General features: G+C 37.8%; 1 protein-coding gene across 1 annotated transcript; it reads right to left on the minus strand.

Moving 5' to 3' along the window:
• Nucleotides 1-5300: 5300 nt before the first annotated feature.
• tead3a (TEA domain family member 3 a) lies at nt 5301-20062 on the minus strand. The gene is made up of 13 exons (XM_032562610.1): nt 20026-20062; nt 17062-17304; nt 11331-11395; nt 11110-11172; nt 9209-9220; nt 8680-8790; nt 7741-7784; nt 7583-7644; nt 7357-7490; nt 7101-7271; nt 6673-6813; nt 6429-6581; nt 5301-5451 (listed from the first exon to the last, which is right to left on the minus strand). Exons 1-13 carry the CDS (start codon nt 20060-20062, stop codon nt 5338-5340), a joined length of 1350 nt encoding a protein of 449 aa, XP_032418501.1. The 3' UTR covers nt 5301-5337.
• Between the last annotated feature and the right edge of the window lie 743 nt (nt 20063-20805).

Below are 20805 nucleotides of genomic sequence, written 5' to 3' on the forward strand. Positions count from 1 at the left end.
CCCAGCGCAGAAGGTGTGGACTCCACCCTCGGGGACCGCGCCCCTTCGAGGGCTAAGGAAAGTTCACATGCAGGTGCGGGGATGAAGGGTGGAGCACAGGCAAGAGAGAGAGGAACCCATGACAGACCGTATTGCATTGCAGTGCCAGCGCACATTTAAATACTTAGTTATGTCATTGTTGGGACCGTTGCAGAACTGCACAGTGTTTGTGTTTTAACTTGCAAACTATTCCAGCTGAAAGGTGAACTGAGGACAAGCGGTTCAAAGAGCCGTTTGATGCAGCTATTAATAAATGCAAATTTCCATCATCGTACTTGAACAAGTCATCGGAATAAAAGCTGTAGTGAAAATTAAAACAACTTTTTCTTAAAAAAGTAAAAATAAATAAAAATCCCAAAGATAGAACTGTATGGTGATGGACACAAAGTATTAGAAAAGGACTGCATTATGTCAAAGGTTCACCTTCCCAGCAGGACAACATTTATGTGCACAGCCAGAGCTGCAGTGCATTAGTTTAGATCAAATCCATGCATCTATCCATCAAAATTATTTTGTTTGCATATGCTCTTCATTCAGCCTGCATATCCTTAATTCATTTTAAAATGAAGAACCTTCAAATATTTTGGTGTCACATGTGTTATCAGAGTATTTGCAGCTGAAAGTTCAATGGGGTTTGCTAAAAGATAGACTTCTTACTGTCTGATTTGCACGTGAGGCAGGCGGCATGAGTCAGACTGGGAGGAGAAAGACTGAAAAAAAGGAGGAGTCAAAGGATCAAGGAAAAGAAAAAGAGTTAGAGGGGGAACTGTGACGATAGGAACATATGCTTTCAGCATAACCGGACTGTTTTGGCAAAGGTTCTGCAGGTAAGAGTTTCCCACCACACCCTTTTGTTGAACAGCACCAAGGCAATAAATACCTGGGTTTCTGTTACTTACCCTACGTGCCAGTGAGTCTCCAAAAAAAAAAAAAAAATCGAAACTGCAGTTGATGCCAACAAAAGCAAAGGTTATATTCTGCCACTGATACATTACAACCTAGAAGTAAATGGAACTGCATAGAATTCAATACCTTTTAAAATTGTTCAATTTTATGTTTTGTCATAACATCATTCGATTTTTTACAGTAGTACTGTTGCTGCATTATTGTCCTGCAAAACATTCGAAAAATGTGTTAGGTTGGGCAGTTATGGCTAATGATGGTACGCAATGCAAAAATTAATAAAATACATACATAAAACTGGCCTGACAAAACACTGAGACTTTTCATAGCAACCAGTGGTATTTGCTGCATTTACTGTATGTTGTCCTTAGTCGACCTCTTCATCTCCAATGTAAAAAATAAAAACAATATTGAGTTCATGAGAATGAGATGAAGTGTTGAAACTTTTTTCTATTTTCTGAGCAGGTAATGGAAGAATCTCCTTTTTTTTTTTGTTTTTGTTTCATGTTCTAATTGAACATGAAACAAGAGCTGATCACACAGTCCAGATTTCTTTAGGAACTGTGAAATAGCTTTTTAATTTTTTGCTGAACTGAAATCCTGAATCTGTTACCAAACCTGCCATCTACAGTTTATTCAAAATGTTTCCACTCGGCACAAGCCCCAGGAGGGTGACTGTCCACTTCCACTTGACTTGAAAAGCCTTTGTGAGACTTTTCAAGAAGATGAGTCATTTCACTAAAGACTTTGATTCAAAAGTTCTAGGCTAAACAATACTATTTTCTTACTTAGATTTATTATTCTCTAAGGAAGTGACTGTGAAACAAGATCTGCAATATAAAGTGTTCTTTTTTTTTGGTGAGTCTTCATTGGCTTTAAAGCTATTGTGTTGGTAGGTGGAGCCGCACAGACCATGTTAATGGCTGCCAATAAAAACACTTAGAACATTTATTTGGAAACTCAGAAAACAATAACAAAGACCCACGCAACCGCACCTACTACATATCATCAATACTCTGCCACATTTCCCAGTTAGTCGACACATTGTTTATTGGCTTCAATGTTAGGCCTGTCGCAAAAAATCAATTCATGCAATGTTTGTGATGAAAATCAATTAATCACAAACAAGCTCAAGATTTCCCATTTGCATGATTTATTGCTTTTCTCTGTTTACCAGAAACGTTGTGACAAATGTCTTCAGTCTCGTGATTTGGTCTAACCTAGACCCCTTTTGAAGGACAATTTTTTTATCACAGAGGATTCATAACTCATTTTATTTGATATTTTTGTTGCTTTATTTTGGATTTTTTTTTTTAAATGTCTTCCAGTCCCAATGTTAAATATTCATTAGAATTTAAAGTTTATTCATCTTTGAGAATGTGTTCTTTCATTATTGTGCCTTTACCATTATATTACTTGAAAATAGTCTCAAAACGACAACATTGTAGCCCATCACAATAACTATATGATAATTTATTGTCCAGCAAAATTTGCAATCCTGAGATGCCTATTGAATGTATGCCTGAATATACAGCATGCAAGGCCAAATTTAAATAAAAATCCTTGGTTTATGTGACATTAGCACTGAACATGAACACACATTAACACTAAGCCACTGACAATTTGTATTGCATGTACTCTCTGCATGCAACCTGAACAGAACATAAAAGTAAAAAAAAAAAAATCCAATAACTGACTATTCATACCTTCCAGACCGAGACTTTGATTTTCTTCAAATTTAAGGAATTGTAACGCTAACAAAAGTGCTGGATAATCAAATAAAAGGACGAGCTGGGGGAAAACAAAAATGAAGGCAGCAAATCTTTAAATAAGACAGGTTAAAATGCATGTAAAGAAAGTAAAGGTGGTGCTATAACATAGCCTGACGTTATAGCACCGCCTAGAAGAAAAATTAAGTACTGCACTTTCCAGGGAAGACAATTTTGAAAGTCGCTTATAATAAAAAGTTCTTTACATTATTCTAAGTGTGGATTGTGGTGTTAATTGCTGCACATTTTAATCATAATCACAGTCCTAAAATGTAATCTGGTATTAATTTCAATACCACCATTGGTGGTCATATTAATTGTAGCAGATACTTCTAGGTAAAGACATTTTCCCTATGGCTAAACCATTTTTAGACATGTTCAAATCTCAGGATGTTTTCTATTTTAAATAAAATTCCTTGCTTCACCTAAAGAAAAAAAAAATACACGTGCTGTGCATTTGTGTCACTCAGTTTACTCTGATGATACCCAACAATAAAATCCTGTGGAACCAACTGCCTTCAGAAATCATCAAATTAGTTAGTAGTCGATAAATGTGAAACTTAAGAGAAAATTCAGCAGTAATGTGAAGTCCTCAGAAGTTTCCTTTAGCAAGTCAATGAGGGAGGAGGGTCAGGTATAAAAGTACTTAGAGCCAAGAAGAAGAGGAAGAAGGTGCTCCGCTTAGATGAAAGGAAGCTTAAACCTTTTGAACTTAACGTTGGAGAAAACTAACATAAGCACATCACCATGAGGATATTGTGTAGATGGAAAAACATCTTGGTAACAGTATCATGCTGTGGAGATTTTTTTTCTTCCACAGGGACAGACAAATTGGCCAGAAAAACACTGGTAAAAAAGACAAACCCCAAAACCTTGCAGCTGTACTTGCAATTGAAAAACAATCCTACTGCTATCAACTTAACAATTACGTCAAACTTAACATTGGTATATCAAATGCAACTGCTAAAAAATTCATAAAACGTTACGGTTGTAATATGAAGAAGGGTTTGGAAACATTTGCATAGAACTGGATACCAAGCCGGTATCCAAATATCCCTTTTCTTGCCAAGTTGTAACAATACAATAAATGAAGAACTTAACTTTTCGATTTTTTATTTGAAAATTCATTAAAAAGGATAACTTGTCTTCTCGCTCTGACTCAAACAACATGTGAATTTACTGGTACAGCTTAGAAGCACAGATTTTATTCTTTGGGAGGATTTGAATAAAGGAATTATGATGCAAAGAGACACTAAAAATGCAGCACTTTTTGTCGACTCCACAATAAAAATTAAATTTAAAACAGAACCACCAGTCCTCTTGTTTTTATATATATATATATATATAAAAACGGAGTGAAAAGCCATGTGTACCAGTTTCAAAGATATTTTACAAGAGTGTCAGATGAAGTTTGTTAGTGTTGACAGGTAAAAATCTACCCAAATGCACTTAAGAGTGATAATAATGTGTAATCTGTACCATACATACATCAATACCCAACCTATACATCCATCTTTTATCATATTTTTCTCACCGTGTTGGTAAAATACAAAAGAAATACCTTACAAAACACATCTTATTGTTTTGGCTTAAACATAGTACCATTACAAATGTAGTGTACACATCCTATACATCAGTGCTCCTCAGCTTAGCACATTCTTATCTTTAACTCATGTGGAGGTAGAAAAACTCCAGCAAGCCCACACAGTCAGAGTAAAGACAGCCTTTTTATGCATGAACCTTTTTTCTTTAAAAAATAAAAATACATTTTATCAATAAAAAAAAGTGTGAAACTAATGTGAGCTTTGTTATTTCCAAAACAGTTTGGAGCCAGTCTTCCAATAGGTTTTACCTCCCCCACTATGCATCACTGAAAACAATTAAACTACTGCTTCGATAATATTGCTTCCTCCTTACATTATAGTGTTTAAAAAATAAATACGACATGCACGTATTTACATGTAGTGCATTATTGTCTGAGACGAGGCAGACCATCTGCAATAAGATCATTCTATCTTTGATCAAATCGATTAAAAGTCCATGATTTTCACGTAACAGAATTTGTACCTTTCAAAGATACAGAAACAATAAAAGACGCCAATGTGGCAGGTTACAATGACACTCACTAAAATCATTTGTTTAGAAAACGTATGCTTAAACTCGTCTTACGTCAGTCTTGTCTACGATGTTAAAAACATGCTTTACCACAGCATCAATCCCGCTGATCAAAAATGCTTTAACCAGATAACAAAAAGTCCCTGATGGAGTTTTGAGACCGTTTTTCCTATGCTTTCCTTTTCTGCAGTGTTTTACTCCATGTCAATGAACTCAGGTTTCTAACTTAGAAAGCAAACAAAACAGAAAATGAAGAGAAAGTAAAGCAATGACAGTTGGCACGTTGTGGGATGTTGCTGCTTGCTCTGTTTGCCATCTGAAAAATGTACACATCAAACAAGCTAAAGGTACGACTAAAGTGTGACGGTTGGTCTAAAAAAAAAAAATAAAAAAAAAAAGACAAGAGTGCGTTCGGAGTAAAGGAGTTGGGGCTCTGTGTGCCGAGCTGGAAATAAGTGTTTTTAAGCCATTTGTATCAAAAGTCAGATGAGTCTTTGCACCAGATATGCTGCTAGTCATTAACAAGGCGATACACATGGTACTGAGCTCCATGTTCGCTTGTGGACACTTCAAACACGAAGGCAATGCACAGCAGAGTCTCCTGGGTCTCTCTGTTGGACACCACCTGATAAAGGACAACAGGAAGGTAAGAGTTTAGGAAGTTAACAGTAATAAGTTATGGTAAACAGTACATTTAAGAGAATACATAAAGCATGAATTAAACTTAAGTAGGTTGAAGAAAATTGGAAATGATTTTAAGTGATCTTGGTGTTTTTTGCTTCTGGTATGAGAGTGAATTGTTTTTGCACTTAACCTGCTGAACTTAACTTACTGAATTTTAGTGAATAAAATTTCGCACAACATCGCATAACAATTATTAACAGGTTCTAGGAAAGTACTGAAATCTGTTTTTAAGTTAGACCTTGTTAAATATAAACTCTATAAAAACAAGCCATTTTCCTCGTATAAGTAAATTTAACGCTACAGTCTCTATTATTGCAGCTTAAAGGGGCGGTATTACTGTATGTATTTTCCAGGCATACAGTGCCATTTTATACCACAATCTATTACTTTCTGTTATAAAAATGCTGTCTATATCAAACTTGGAAATTGGTCTCAATTTCAAGGCATCTTCGACGACAGTAAAGAGCAGGTCGACAATTGCAGTCATTCCCTTTATGAGATCTTTAATCACTTTAGTCCTTCTATCCCCTCGGGCAAATTTTCTTGTTTCGTCAAAAGCTTCGCCAATGAATTTGAGTCCTAATGGCTTCTTGAGTACAGTCTGTAGCATCGCAGATGTCTTCAAACCCTTTCAAAATGATGATTGTGTTTAAGGTGACTGAGGAAATTTGACATGCTAAACACCCTCTTTTTCTTCTCGTAGAAATGTCTTTCAACATTTGTTAAACAAAGCCGGCTTATTGTCTTCTAAGCCCTTAAAGAGGTTCCAGACTTCTGCTGCTATGCTCTCTGTTTTTCTGACAAGCCTGACTGCATTCACATGGTGTTGGAAGTTCCCAGTTTCTGAGCCGTTCTGACCTTTTATGTTTATATTTCTGTCATTTGTTTTTAGCTGTTATATCAGATTTAGTAAAATACCTGCAGGATGGTGAAGTTCTCAAGTACACTGTTCATCATGTATTTCTCTGGGAGATGCTTGAGTTTGTGGATAAAGTTGATCATGTATTCACACATAGGTGAACGATGGATGCGGAACATGTACTTTCCTCCCTCTAATAGACCAAATTCTGTCTGCATGGGGAAAGAAACACACACATAAGCGTGTATTAAAACACCCCCCCAAGTTATTTATCTGCATCACAACAACAGTGGCTGTTCTCACCTCAACTTTCTCCACCACCTGTTTTCCGAAGGAGCAAACCTTTGTGGAAACACTGATGGAGATGCCTTCGGTCCCACTGTACTGGCTGCTCACTCCATAAAATGCACTAGGGCCCTCCTCAATGTCACCGCTCAGATCCGCCTGGAACAGGAACACCAGCCAAAAATAAATAAAGAAGCTCCCGATGACAAATAATAGCTTTGGAAGCTCATTTATTACAAAGTGTGGCTCAGTGTTGCGTTGATTTTTCTAATATATTTCTTATTGACTTTTTGATTAACAAATTGAAAGACAGAGATCCAAGATATCCTACTTAAATATAATCTGTCTGGTGGTATCTGATGTTGTGCAATTAGCCTCTCATTGATTTTTTTTTTTTTTTTTTTCCCCTCAACTCTCAGAGACAATTATTCTTTTTATGTACTAACCCAGAACTTAACGAGAAAGAACGCATTGTGAGGACCCTTTTCGTATAGCTCCTTCAGGCCGCCTTTCTTTTCTGAGAACTTGTCGTAAATCTGTCTCACATCTATAGACTCCAAAACCGGGTCGCTGTAGCCTGGATTTGATGGTCCAATGTGAACAAAAAGGTGTTTATACTGCAGAAAGAAATATGAAAGTCAGAGAGAAGAATACAGCTTTTTTTCTTCTTCTACACACATTTTTTTCGTTATCACATAGTACCGTCTCTCTGTCTTTTTGAGACTCCATAAAAGCAGAGTACTCGAGTAAACGTAGTTTTGCAGAAGCAATGGTTCTGTCTTGCCATACAGGAGCAGCGATTGCTGTAGGCCGAGGTGGTGGCAACGTCTCATAACCTGTTGTGCAATCACACATAAAAAAAAAAAAAACATTTACCTGGGAGTAGCTACAATAATAGGTAAATCAATGGTTGGATGTGGAGTCTTACTGATTGGTGGAGGGACAGGCGCTGGTAGTGTAGTGTACGGAGGCTGTGCAAAGGGCTTGATGCTATAAATTTTAAGAATTGAAAATGAAAAAAAAAAAACAGTTGGAAGGAAGAAATTCATAAAATTATGAAGCTCCGACTTTCCCTGCCAGACTTACTCCTGAGAATGTCCAGGCTGTCCTGGGACAGGGCCGGGCCAGTACTGAGCAACAACACAGAATAGAAACAAGTCATAGAGCATTTAGATTTTAGCGGGAACATTAAATAAAAAATAAAAGTTGAGCGTGTCTAGTTTTTGGTAAGGGTGCTCCAATCAGGAGCTGATTGTCAATTACAAACAGCAGGATCTGCTGGGACAGATACTGAATCAAGAGATGTCCCAAAGTTGACTACATGCCATCAGGGTTATTAAAAACTGATCAAATAATTTACAGACATTGCCGCAAATTGTTTTTTTTTTTTCTGACTGCTGAGCATTAAGGCTCCACATCTGCTCAGCTTTCATTTAAACCAAACTAATTTGTTGGGGAAATCTTGATTAAACTTGTGATAACAGAGCGACTCAGATGGTCACTAGAAAACTTCATAAAAACGAAGATACTGAGCTATTTTCTCCGTATTAAAGAATAATTCTTCATTTGTGATCAGCACTGTTCTGTACCACTTTTTTCTGCTCATAATATCCAGGGTTTTCACACATAATCACATTTTTAAAAAATCAATTCTTCTACATACTGTAATTTCCAAAATTAGCAAATAAGAAAAAAATTAAATCACAAACTGTGACATGGATGGACAAATTGACAGACAGGAACTTGTCTGGATGCATTTAAAAGTGCGGGATTTTTTTTTTTTTTATAAAGATCTGCTGAAAGAACAAGCTAAATAGACTGCAGTTATATCCCTTACTTCCAAGTACGCTTGCTGCCCTCTGGTGGAATCTGCCTAATGCTTTAAAAAAAAAGGTACATTCTCTTTTAAAATACCTGCCTGGATTTTCTGATCAACATTTTCAGTGACCACCAATAAAAATCAACCGATACAAATAACTGGCAATGAGGGCCTGATTACTGGAGCACCCTTAGTGTGTGTCTCACTCTGACTGGTGGAGGGAAGGGAGTCTGAGGTTTCATTACACTCGCTGACACAATCTGAGCCGACGACAGGTTGGCCACTGTCTGGAGTGCCTTATCTTTGGATACCTGATCCTAAATGAAAGAAGAGACACACACAGAGTAATACACAATGGTAAAAAACCATCAATTTCAATGTAGGTTAACATAAAGGTCACACAACTTTTAAAGGATCATCTTATCCAGTGGGCCAGCCAACATTCACTTAAGGTCAGCAAGATGCAGTTACTATAAAGGACAAGACATGAAAGACAGCAAAGCAGAGCTAAGAAGCAAAAGCTGGAGGCGTACCAAGTTGGAAGAGCTAAACCATCACCAGCACTTAGCTAAAGCCACTAAAATAAAAAAAAAAGAAAAAACAAAGCAATGAGTAGTTTTTGAGTATGGCAGTAGAGCTGCAATATGAACTAGCAGTAATAAAAATGTAATGCCAACCACACAGCGCAACAAAAGCCTGAAGCAGAGAACTGGAGTTGTGTAACCAAAAACTTACCAAGTTCATGGCCTATGGCAAAAGAGACATGTAATAAATTCAATTTAGTACACTCAAAACGAAGGGGACAGATGTTGGGTAACACAAAAACTCTGCCTGCTTTGAAATTCATTTGGGGCAGTCATCACTCTGGGTTACTCTGAACTCCTCACAAATGTTGGGATTTTAAATAACTCATTATGCCCAAAGAGCCCAAAATGTGGCAGGAAAAAAAAATCTATGTCAAGTCAAAACTTTCAGCAGTAATAATAATAACGTAGTAAAGGAAAGTTTGTAGTTGCTGACAGTCTTCATGAGAAATGTTTGTTTTGTTGGACTTGAAAATGTCTGACTACATTACATGGTGTGTAATGAGTGAAGACATTGTTGAAACCAGGTTGGAATAATTTACCAGTAACTTCTAAATGATGAACCACAAAATGCTCTGAAGAAGTCTAAATATTTCACTGGAAGGTTTAAGAATAAACTCAAGCAAACACTAAATTTAAAACCTTTTACCATATAAGAAAACTAACAAATCAGGGGTGGGTGATATGAAAAACGTTTGTGACTTTTAAACTTTTAAAATATTTTGTGGTATTTATTGGGACAACAGTAAAAGTGACAAAACAGTATGTACAACCTCTTTGGAAACTCTAACTGCATTCTATCATATTTTTAAATTATTGTTACTTATTGATGTTCTTATGGAATCAACAATGGAGAAAATAGTAAATATAAAAATCCCAACAGCACAGCCATTTTGTGGGGTTTTCAAAGCAAATTCCATTAATTGGAATTTGTCATAAAGATAAATTCTTATAATTTTTTTTTCAGATAAAAGATATGATAAATGCCCATTCTTAATCAGTCCTAAAGGGTGCTTACATCCACAAATGTATTTAATTTTTAAGAAGCAAGAAGTCAGTGCAAAATGATGGTAGACAACATTACGCTCAAGGGACAAACAGGAAAAAAGTAAAGAAAGAAAAGGAAAAAATACTCAAGAATGGGAAAACAGATCAGGTTTATCTTCAAAGTGTAACCCTCAGTGAGAGGAATATTACAACGTCTTTGCTAGTGTGTGTGTTTGTGTTTGCAGGCATGAATGCACTTTATCATATACATAGATAAACTAACCAAGCAATGTAATCTCATGCAATTATCTGCCAGATGTCCTGAGCGAAATGAGCAGGCCAGCAAACTCCCATGCATAGACAAAAACTCTTAGCAAAAAATCTAATCCCTTGAAAAGTCACAAAATAAAGGTTGTGTTTTTTCCCCCCATGAGCAACAATAACAAAACTACAGCCAGCAAGCAAACACGATATTTGTGATACAAAGAAAAAAAAAGTACTGTATCTAAATGTGCGCATAACACATAGCTTCACTTCTGCGTCATTAACTGCGAGTCCAAATTAAGGTTTTACTCTCATGCAGCTAAAAGCAAGAGCAGCGGCAGCAGAGCAGCGCTACAGAGCCTGAATTAATTTGACATGCAGCTGTGCAAATTAGTTGACTATTAACAAATCTAAAGGTGTATTCCACAGTTTCACAGCATGCAATCTTAGGAGAGAAGGCTTGCAAGAGCTGACCAGTGACAGTCCCTGTGGTCTGAACTATGACCAATCTGCAGTTGGAGCTTTAACAACCAACAAGTATTTTTTAACTCTATTACAATACAATAGGTTTAGTAAGATTTGAGCGACATGCAGAACAACGCTGCCAGCACTGCAAAGTCAGTACGCCTGTGTACCTTCAGCTTAGACTGAAATTCACGAGACTTTCTCTTGGCCAACACTTGCAGGTGACTAGAGACCTGAAGAAAGACAGGATGAAGGGGAAAGGATGGAAGGAAACGGGGAAAAGAAGGAGGACTGTAACTACAGAGGATAGAGAGAGTTGATGCCACGGGAACCCACCTTGATGCTCGCCTGGTATTCACGTACCCGCTTACGTGCCAAAACTTGAATGTGACTAGATACCTTTGGGGTCAAGTTTAACCCCATGAAAACAAAAAGGAGGATCTTTCAATTTAGAAACAACCAAGATGGCATCCATTTTTGTGAGTGACTAAACATGTGTAATGTTCTACAAAACACAGCTGGAAATATGCGTATTGTCCAGAAATATCTGTGCTTACCTGTTTGCGAGTACGTGTCTTTCCAGTTCGAAGCTTTATATAGCGAGCTATCAGCTCATTTCGACCTAGAATCCAGAGGAGAAACAAGTGATTAAAAGAAGCAACAAAAAGGGAGCTGAGTACATTTGTCTCATTTTAATAAAGTTACAAGTAATTCAATCTTAGTTCTACACCAAGTTTGATAACGGATGACATCAGCACTATCCTGTCCATCCACAAATTTGTCAGCTCCCCCTTCACAAGATGCCGCTCTGGGAAGTTGCCCAAGTCGCCCACATCAGAAACCGACAGACACTGCAAGTCCACAGAGCAGGTATATTCACTGAAGCCAAAAGCTAAAATTAAACAAAGTGAATCCTTTTGTTTTAATCCCTTGACTATTTTACAAAAGAAGCAAGTGTAACTTTACTGATGGCTCTAGTTAAGTGTAAGATGTCTCTGAAAAAAACAAAATAAAAAGGCTTTTGTTGATCCAACCCAGCACTCATTACACAATTATAATCTCTGGCAGGCTTTGCATATCTGTGGCTTCACAATGTCCCCATTAAAAGCTTCATAGGCCTGGTTTGGCCTTCCTTCCTGGCAGAGCTCCAAAACAAATGACAAATAGGATGTATGAAAAAAAAAAAAAAAAAGTAGTGAATGTCAGCACGGGTGACTACAGACTGCCTGTTCATCACTTTCTTCCTCTGCCTCACTAGCTACAAATCAGCCATGATGATCTGATCGTAAAGTGGTGAGCAACTCACTCTGCTGCAAGAAGGTTAAGTGGAGGTGTAATGGTTGATCCCATATGTGTAGCAACATCATCAGCAAATAAAACAATGTGCTTTTCTTGGAAGTGACTGAGCCCCTTGGGGACTCTGGATGAGTCACATCAGTTAACTTACCAGCAACATAAAATTCCCCAGAAATCCTCAAAAAGAGGTTGACTCAGACAAATCAGACCACTCCAACTCCCCAAACACAAGGACACAAAGTCCTTCCTGCCTACTGCTGCTCCTTATAAGGTCAGTGACTTTTCTTTTGAAGTAGTTGATTGCAAAACTGAAAATGAGGAGCATAGGGCATAAAAACAAAGACCCAGAAACAACACTGAAAGCCCGGGGGATCCTTTACTGGCAGACAGAAATAGTGCCTTTAAACTCAATGTAGATTAAATAAAGGACTGCTGTTCATTTCACAAGGACTGATGTAGAAATAACCTCCAGGATTTTACTCCTGGGAATTTGTGCCAGTGATGATCTCACCTGACGAGGCCCGACTGCCCATCTGTTCCTGCTCCGTCATCTAGAGCATACTTACCAGTTAGCGTTGCTATGTGGCCACTGCAACAATTGGCTAGAGCTAGACATGGGCCGGTCAGCGGCCAAAGGTATTCAAAACCTTAAAGTTAGGTTTAAAAAGTGATTACAATTATCCTCCTATGATTTGAAAATATTTTATTGATATGCCACGGAAATTGCCGGAGTTTTCTTCAGCATCATAGAAAAGCACAGTGATGCTCAGCAAAGGTCAGTCAATTGTAAATATAAATGCAGGAGAAGCAACACTTATTTCTCTTAATACAATAATGCTTTTTAACTCTATCGTTGGCAAGTGACTAAGTGTTTTGTACTGCAGCCTGGCTACCTGAGCAGATAGCCTGACTCCTCAATTAATATCAGTTATATTTTATACTTGCATTAGTCTAGGAAGCAGAGCTACAAAAGGTAATATTCAGTGCATTAAACATGTGAAAACTACGCCTTAATTTAGTGTATTTATTCAAAAGTTTTGCTCAAGTCAGTGGATCAAAATCATAATAAAGATTAAAGAGATGAACCAGAAAAGTTGCAAGTAGCTATTCCCCCCCCCCCATCAGCTCTAAATCATAAAAGAAATGGTCAAATAGTGAAAAGTAGTAATCTTGTTTCCAATTTATCACTGCCAACATTTTTTTATCTATAAATTACTTAACTAAGAACATGAGTTTAAAATAAATTAAATAGGTAAAGAACATGTGTGTTGCTTCATAAGTTGGGATAACTTTGTAATTTCTCAGTCTTCTGTTAATGAAAACTACTTATCACAAAATTTGTAAAGAAAATGTTCTTTCTCATCTGGGATAGCTCCAGAAAAAAACTCCAAACATACAGTAATAAACAAACACAAAATGGAAAACATATGGTAAAATCTCAAAGAAAACTGCAAATTGATATTGGACAGAACAAGCCTGTCAAAGCATATCAAGCTAAATATTACAATCACACTGCAGCAATAATTAATGTTGTAAGATTTCAGGAGCAGTGGGAGTAATTGCTTTTTCTTTAGAGGTAGAAAGAAAAAAAAAATATATATAACATATACAGAGAAATATTTATTCAAACTTATGTGTGAAGTTTAGTGGATTGAGATATTTATTAAAAAAATGCACATTGCTTTACTGTTGTTCCTTGATTTCAATTTATTCTTTTTAAATCCGACTGTAAAAAGGCAACGAGCAAAGACTTTACAGCTGGCGTTAAAACGGTGCATATGACGAGCATATTTGAACCATTGGAGTCACCAACAATTCATTTATAAGAAGGCAGTCTTACACCATAAGCAACTTTAGTTGCAAGAATGATATGAAAAATATTGTGACTAACCCTCCCACTCCGACTTTATCATTTCTTGTGGGGGAGAAAACAACGAGTGGGAGTGATGTGTCAGAAGCAAGTTCCACACCTGAATAAACTTCTGCTTATTTTTAAGTGTTTTGCAGCGTTTTTCCTACCATTATTCCCTACCATTATGCACCACGCCCCGCCAACGGGACCGCTCGCCGTGCAGCATGCAGTAATTGACGGTATTAACAGTTAAAGTTATTGCCTTTACCAGCATAAGTACCGCCAGATCTCGTTGTGAGCCATTTCTGTTCCTACATGGTCGATAGTCAACTTTCAGCTCTCTCTCAAGCTCGGTTTAGAGTAGACGCATCATCGTGAACTTTCAAAAGCGTCAACATCAAAGTTGATAAAAGCTGAATGGAAACACTTGCTTCTACTCCGTTTTCTGCGATGCTAGCACGTGATGAGTCAGGTAGGCTAGCACGAGGGCGAACACCGCCAGCAAAAGGACAGCTCACACAAAAACAGCTGCAAAAAACTGCAATACTGATATGGATATCAGCGTTTTTTTAAGCATATTGAATTGTGTTTTGGTTGCAGTACTTGCAGGTAGCAGCATTAGTTATACTCTTGTACCTTCGCATATGGCGAAGGCTAAGTGTTTAATGTCCTAGATAAGCTCAAGTGCAACTTCAAGGGCAGTTAAATACATTTTATTTGTGTCAATTGCCATTATTCAATTGCTCTACATACTGATTGTAGTTATTAAAAGAAAGAAGAGGTGCACCTATTGCATTTTTATGGACAATAAAAAACCTGACTGTTTGTGGGCTAACTGTTTGTAACTTGCTTCTGCACTAAATATAGCAAAACAGTTGCAAAGTTGGCAACAGTAGGAAGACTATTGTCAAACACAGCCCTCTCTCAGAGCCTTGTGGTAGTAGAAAATATCAGTTGCATGTGCAAGAATCGATAGATCGTTGATCACATAAAATTAAAGAAATTGGGGATGATCAATCATTGCCCTCCACCAGGGCCAAGTCTCTAGGGGAAACACTGAGCAGTGCTACTCTGCTGTCCTTTAAGTTGGTTAGGAAATGCTAAGCTGTTGTTCTGTGAAAACAAATCTGGGTGTAATAATAAAAATTAGCACAGCTTTTAAGCGCCACAATGCTGAAACAAACTTATCTGTGACATGGGTGTTTTTTTTTTTCCTCATAGCACATCACCTAATGAAGTAGAGGCTGAAGCGGATGAAAATGCTAATAAGTGACTGATCAGCATGACTGGGATTCTTAGATGTGAGCCAAAACCTTCATTAATATATGAATAAAATTCTATTCCACATACTCTTCTTAAGGCCCTGAATGCACCCTGGTGCAAACAGACACAGAGTACAATGAACATGCACATATATTAAACTGAATAAAGCAGACCAATGTAAACAAATTTTTAAGCCATCAGTGCATAAACAAAAACAAACAAAATGACACTTTCCATGATAACGCCAACTTGACCTAAAACGTCAACTCGCTCTATCCTTTGATCTTGTTACTACTGGCTGCCCTCTGACCCCAAAGCCAAATACTTCTCTCCAAAACTACCTGCACACAGATCACTAGTCGACAAACTAAGAGGTCTCTGTAAAAAGGGAAGATAACAAAACAAAGCTCTATAATGCAGATATGGCCAATAAAAAACCTTGTGGAAGCGGTAAACATAAACAGGGTCTAAAATCAGAACCTGCTGAGGTCCAAATGAAGGTTATTTTTGGATTACATTGATAAAGTGAATGTTTTAAAGATAAAATCAGTTTTCGGTTATTTATTATTGCGTTTCAAATCTGCAGCAAGTTAAAAATAAAGAACAGAATAAAAACAGAAATGGAAAGGTGGACAGAGAGCAAGAAACATAAACTGAAAAGTGAATTCATATAGCCCAGAATGCCCTTTTCATGACGCCCACCAACAAAGTGTGGCTAAAATACGATGCAAACCGGAACATCAAAAAGTGCATTTATTTCAGTAACTCAACTCAAACTGTGATCATCCTGTTTTATATAGGATCATTACATACAGGGTGATAGATTTCAGAAATAATTTGGCTGATTATGGATTATAGCCAAAACCCTTTATTCTTATTACCAGAAAAACACCAGACAAGATCAATAAATGTTACGTCAGGACTTCCACAATAATGTGGAAAACAGCTGACTTGACAGTTGTTCAGCAGACACTCCCTCAGAAGGAGGGTAAGCCACACAAAGTTCTACATCCAAGCATATTAAAGGAAAGCTTGATGGAAGGAAAAAGGATGGTAAAAAAAAACATGCACAAGTAACAGGAGTTAAATCAGCCTTGACAAGATTGTTAAGCAAAGCCCAGTCAAAACACTGTGGGGAAGATTCGCAACTAGAATCAGCGCTTCAAAAGCCACCACACAGATACAGTATATCTAGGACATGAGCTACAACTGTTGCATTCCTCGTGTTAAACCAATCCTCGGCCAGGCAACGTCAGAAGTACTTTACATGAGCGGCGCAGAAGAAAAGGATTGGAGTGTTGCTCAGTGCTCCAAACTTTTTTTTTTCTTTTCCACAGAAAAGTACATTTTGTATTTCAGTGGAAATCAATGTCCCAGAGACCAGCAGAAGAGTGGAGAAGGCCAAAATCCAAGCTGCCTGAGGTCCAGTGGGAAGTTTCCATCACCAATGAGGATTTACAGGAGAAAGTTATCTGTTGGTGTCGGTCCACTAAGTTTTACCGACTCCAAAGTCACCCTAGATTGTGAGAACTTCATGCTTCCCTTTGCTGAAAAGCTCTATGGAGAGGCTGATTTCATCTTCCACAGGACCCCCAAAAGTACCAATGCCTGCTTCAATGACAAGAGTACCGCTGTGCTTGCTGGTCAGTACATGTGCACAGGAAAAATTTGCAGACAGAAAGCTAATCCAATTGAGTTCATACACTATATTCTATCCAGTACATCATTTTCAGTAGGCCAGCAACAGATTAAGGAATACGCCCATTTTCGACAGTTTTGCCTGTGATTATGCCGTACTTAAGACGTAGAAGACAGGAATTTAAGGAGTGAAAAGAAAACTGGCCATCATAATTATCTCAGGACAGAAATCTTCTTACCATACATCTTGCCCTCATCTGAAAGTATGATCTTTCTCCTCCCACAAGGAGGGTAGATGGCCAGCGCTTCTTGAAAGCTCTGCTCGATGTCTGGACTCCAGACGCCTTCAGGGTCGCCATCCAATCCACGGTCAGCCCCATCTGCCAGTCCCTCTCCGTTCCCGCTCTCCTCCTGCGCCCCATCAGGGCTGCTTCGGCAACTCCACTCCGACGCAATGATGACGGTTCCAGCTACACACTCACCTGTAGCACATGAAATGTCCTTATGATAATTATTAGAGTTTTCTATGGGGGGGGCTAAAAATATGTTTTCTTGCACTTAGATCTATTAGATTTATCATGATGGATGCGAGTCGCTTATGATTGGTGTTCAAAACCTAATTATATCATAAACAGACAAAAAAAATTACAATTTAGAATGAGTTTTCCCTTCACATTAAGAACATCCGAGTAGAATATACCACAATACCAGAGGAAAGAGAAGTAATTATTTTTGAAGGGGGTAAATTTAGACTAAAAGAGCCTGCAATCAGCAAGGTTTACAGCAGTGGAAGTAATAGTCCATGACTGCTTTGAAAACGCAATCAAAGTTAAAAAAGAATATCTTAAAATAAATCTGAATATACAAACTGAAAATGTTCCATGTAAAAGCAAAAAAAAAAAAAAAAAGTCATGGTAAAGAAGATTCCCCTTCTAGACCACAACACAAACCAGCAGTGAGAAGTAATTACTGCCAACATTAACAGCTGCAGAAAAATCTAAGGATTTACATAAAGAAAGGAAAAAATTTCCCCCACCCCCCCCAAAAAAAATTTACAATTATTTGCTACTTCCTTAGTGAGAACTAACCAAAGAAAGTAGGGCATGAAGACTAGACTTTAAAAAAAATAATAAAAAATCATGGAACAGTTTAGTTTGCACCAAAATACATTTAAGACATGCCGTCATAGGAACCTTCCAGCAAGTCTTCTGGTTCAAATCTACTCTGCATCACTAGAATCAGAACCAAACAGAGAAGCAGCATTCAGTTTTTATGCTCCACTAATCTGGAATAAACCTTCAGAAAACTGTCCTGAAACCCATTTGCTTATTACATGAAGCATCTGTAGTCCAACTTTTCTTTCTTCCCCTTTAGTTTGCCATTGAAATAAACTAATTTTTTCATGATTTGCCCTTTGAACTGTCTTGTTGTTGACATGTCCTACACAAATAATCTTGTCCTGCCAAGACTTAAAAAGCAAAACAATTTCGGGATAACCACTCAGTAATGCTTTACTGCAATGTTCAGGACATGCAGACGTATTAACAATGTTTCCACACCGAATTATTATGGCTAACGAAATTAGAAAAAAAGACAAATTCTAACTCAATAAATACTGACAAAACCAGATTTTGTTCAGATAGTCATCTTAGAGAAAACGGTTTGAAATAAATTACACTCTCTTGTCATAAGGATGCCCCAAGTCTCCTTTGAATACAGACACACATTTACTATGTGAAAGCTGCTGGACGTGTAATGCTTTCCAGATTGGTGCAAAAATGATCCCAACCACAAAACAACCCCAGACCATCAGTGTGGTCTCTGAACTTCCCCTGCTGTGTTGGGCTCATACTACACACTGTGCTTACAGACTTCCCAGATTCAGCCTCTGCTGAAAGGGTCGAATTGTTTCCACAGCGATCAGACATAACTGAATGAATGCATGAAAAAGATTTAATGTGTGATACGCAAGCGGCTCCGAAGATGTTTCACATGCATCCTTGTTTCTCTTTCTATTGACGATTAAGCTCCAATACTCCCTCTCAAAGATTAATACACTGTAATATCTAACAAAAAAAAATTACACTGGGATGAGAAGACACTTTAAATATCCAAAATAAACAAACAAAGACACCCAAAACAACAAATAAAATGAATATTAAACAAAACTGCTCTTGAATACATTTTGTCATCTGGTCTTTGGTAGAAAGAGACAAGCAAAACTTTTCAAGTTCGCTTTAATGTATCATGCAATTATTTAATTTATTGCTTATTGTAACAGGCTTATGTCTGATTAAGTGAAATATTGTAATTTTGTCATTAACTGAGCAACCATTGCTTAAATAAATTAATGACTTAATCCTTTACCGCCCTTTAACAATCAGCATTCAACTATTTCAAATTTAGCCATAGCATACATCAGGTAGTTTATTTCACCAGCTAACCAACTGTAAACTTTATAGAGATGCACTAATCAATAAGCCAGAGCTCAAAAATAGCCAATTTTAATTTGATCGGCTCCGATAAAATCTCAGCCCGTTTTTGATCAATACATCAAAAGCATAAATAGAAAAATCTTTTTTTTTTTTTTTTAAAAAAAAGGGTCATTTTTGTTTTGTCTGCTTGACTGAAAACTGCTACCTTAAGAAATTAAATCACTTTTTTTTTTAAATCTTTTGAGTGATTTACCTCTTAGGAGAAAAAAAAAAAATCAGAATGGTGTCAGGCTTTAAAGAAAACAGCGCGCCACTAAAAAGCAGTATTTTTATTGCGACTGATTTGTACGTTCGCTAATCTGCAGCATTACAGCCTGAATAGCTCCAAAAGGCAGTGGAGGCGAATGTTGTGGCATTATGGGCAGGAGGCACATGTGGTTCTGTCGTTTTCATTATAGCTCCCAGTGGCCAAAAGGTCAGCTGCTCAGTGCAGCGAGGAGCCAGTAAAGCACCGAGCTAAATAAAACTATGAGCTCAGCAAACTTTGAAAGGACACATGCACGGTACGGGCTCCCTTTTGCACCAATGGAAGCAGCGGGGGACACGATTACCCAAGCTCTGTTTCATCACAGATTTCATCGGCAACTTCAGATGAGCGCCGCAACAAACCTTGTAGAAATCTGATCGTCGAGCCTTTACCAACCACAGATCACGGCGCAAAGAAAATGGAAATCAAGCGTAGTTTCTGTCGTGGCTTGATATACTCACATAGTAGCGAAACTTTCCCAACAACAGCAGCTAGCATGGGGAGGGAAAATAAAGCCGTTTAGCGAAATGTAAGTTGGTCAAAACTCAGAAGAAGGAAACATACACATTACATCTGCCCTAAAAAGGTTACAAACAACCCACAATTATGTTACAGTTCAGAAAACGTCACTGTTAGTTTTCTGTTGGGTAAGCTGAAGTTGCTTTACTCCTTCGAAGTGCTATGCTAGTTTGTTAGCTTAGGGGCTAATCAAACCGTAACAAACTGCAAACTAAGTCTCGAGGACATTTAAAAGTGATTAGTTACGGGCGATAATGGCTCATCACAAACTAGACATACTGTCTGTTAAGCACACGGGACTCTGATTCAGCAAATCCGCGGCGGGAAAATGCTAAATATGTCAAATATCCCAAAACTTCCAGCAAAGGCGAAGCAGCTGCTGCGGCATGAAAAAAAGTTGCTGCACACAACAAAGAAGGATATCTGGGAGCTGCACTCACCTCACAACGGCTTCCGCGCTCTGCTCTTACAGGGACAAACTTCTTCTCCCCCGTAAAACCCTGTTTCTGCACAATACTGGGCTCTGGAATTCAACAGTAGGAACAATAGAATAGAAAAGGTGGAATGTATTTTATAAATTTGGTATGAAATCAGGGCTCGGAAAGAAAACGCGCAGAGGCGTGGCGTCGAAAACACTCGACACGCAAAAGTTTTGTGGCTTCCAGCGCAAACTCCTCCCATGACGGAATGGGAGACTCCTGATTAGAGAGGACTTCTGCAGA

The sequence above is a fragment of the Xiphophorus hellerii genome, chromosome 1 (genome assembly GCF_003331165.1).
Source record: "Xiphophorus hellerii strain 12219 chromosome 1, Xiphophorus_hellerii-4.1, whole genome shotgun sequence".
Lineage (NCBI taxonomy): Eukaryota > Metazoa > Chordata > Actinopteri > Cyprinodontiformes > Poeciliidae > Xiphophorus > Xiphophorus hellerii.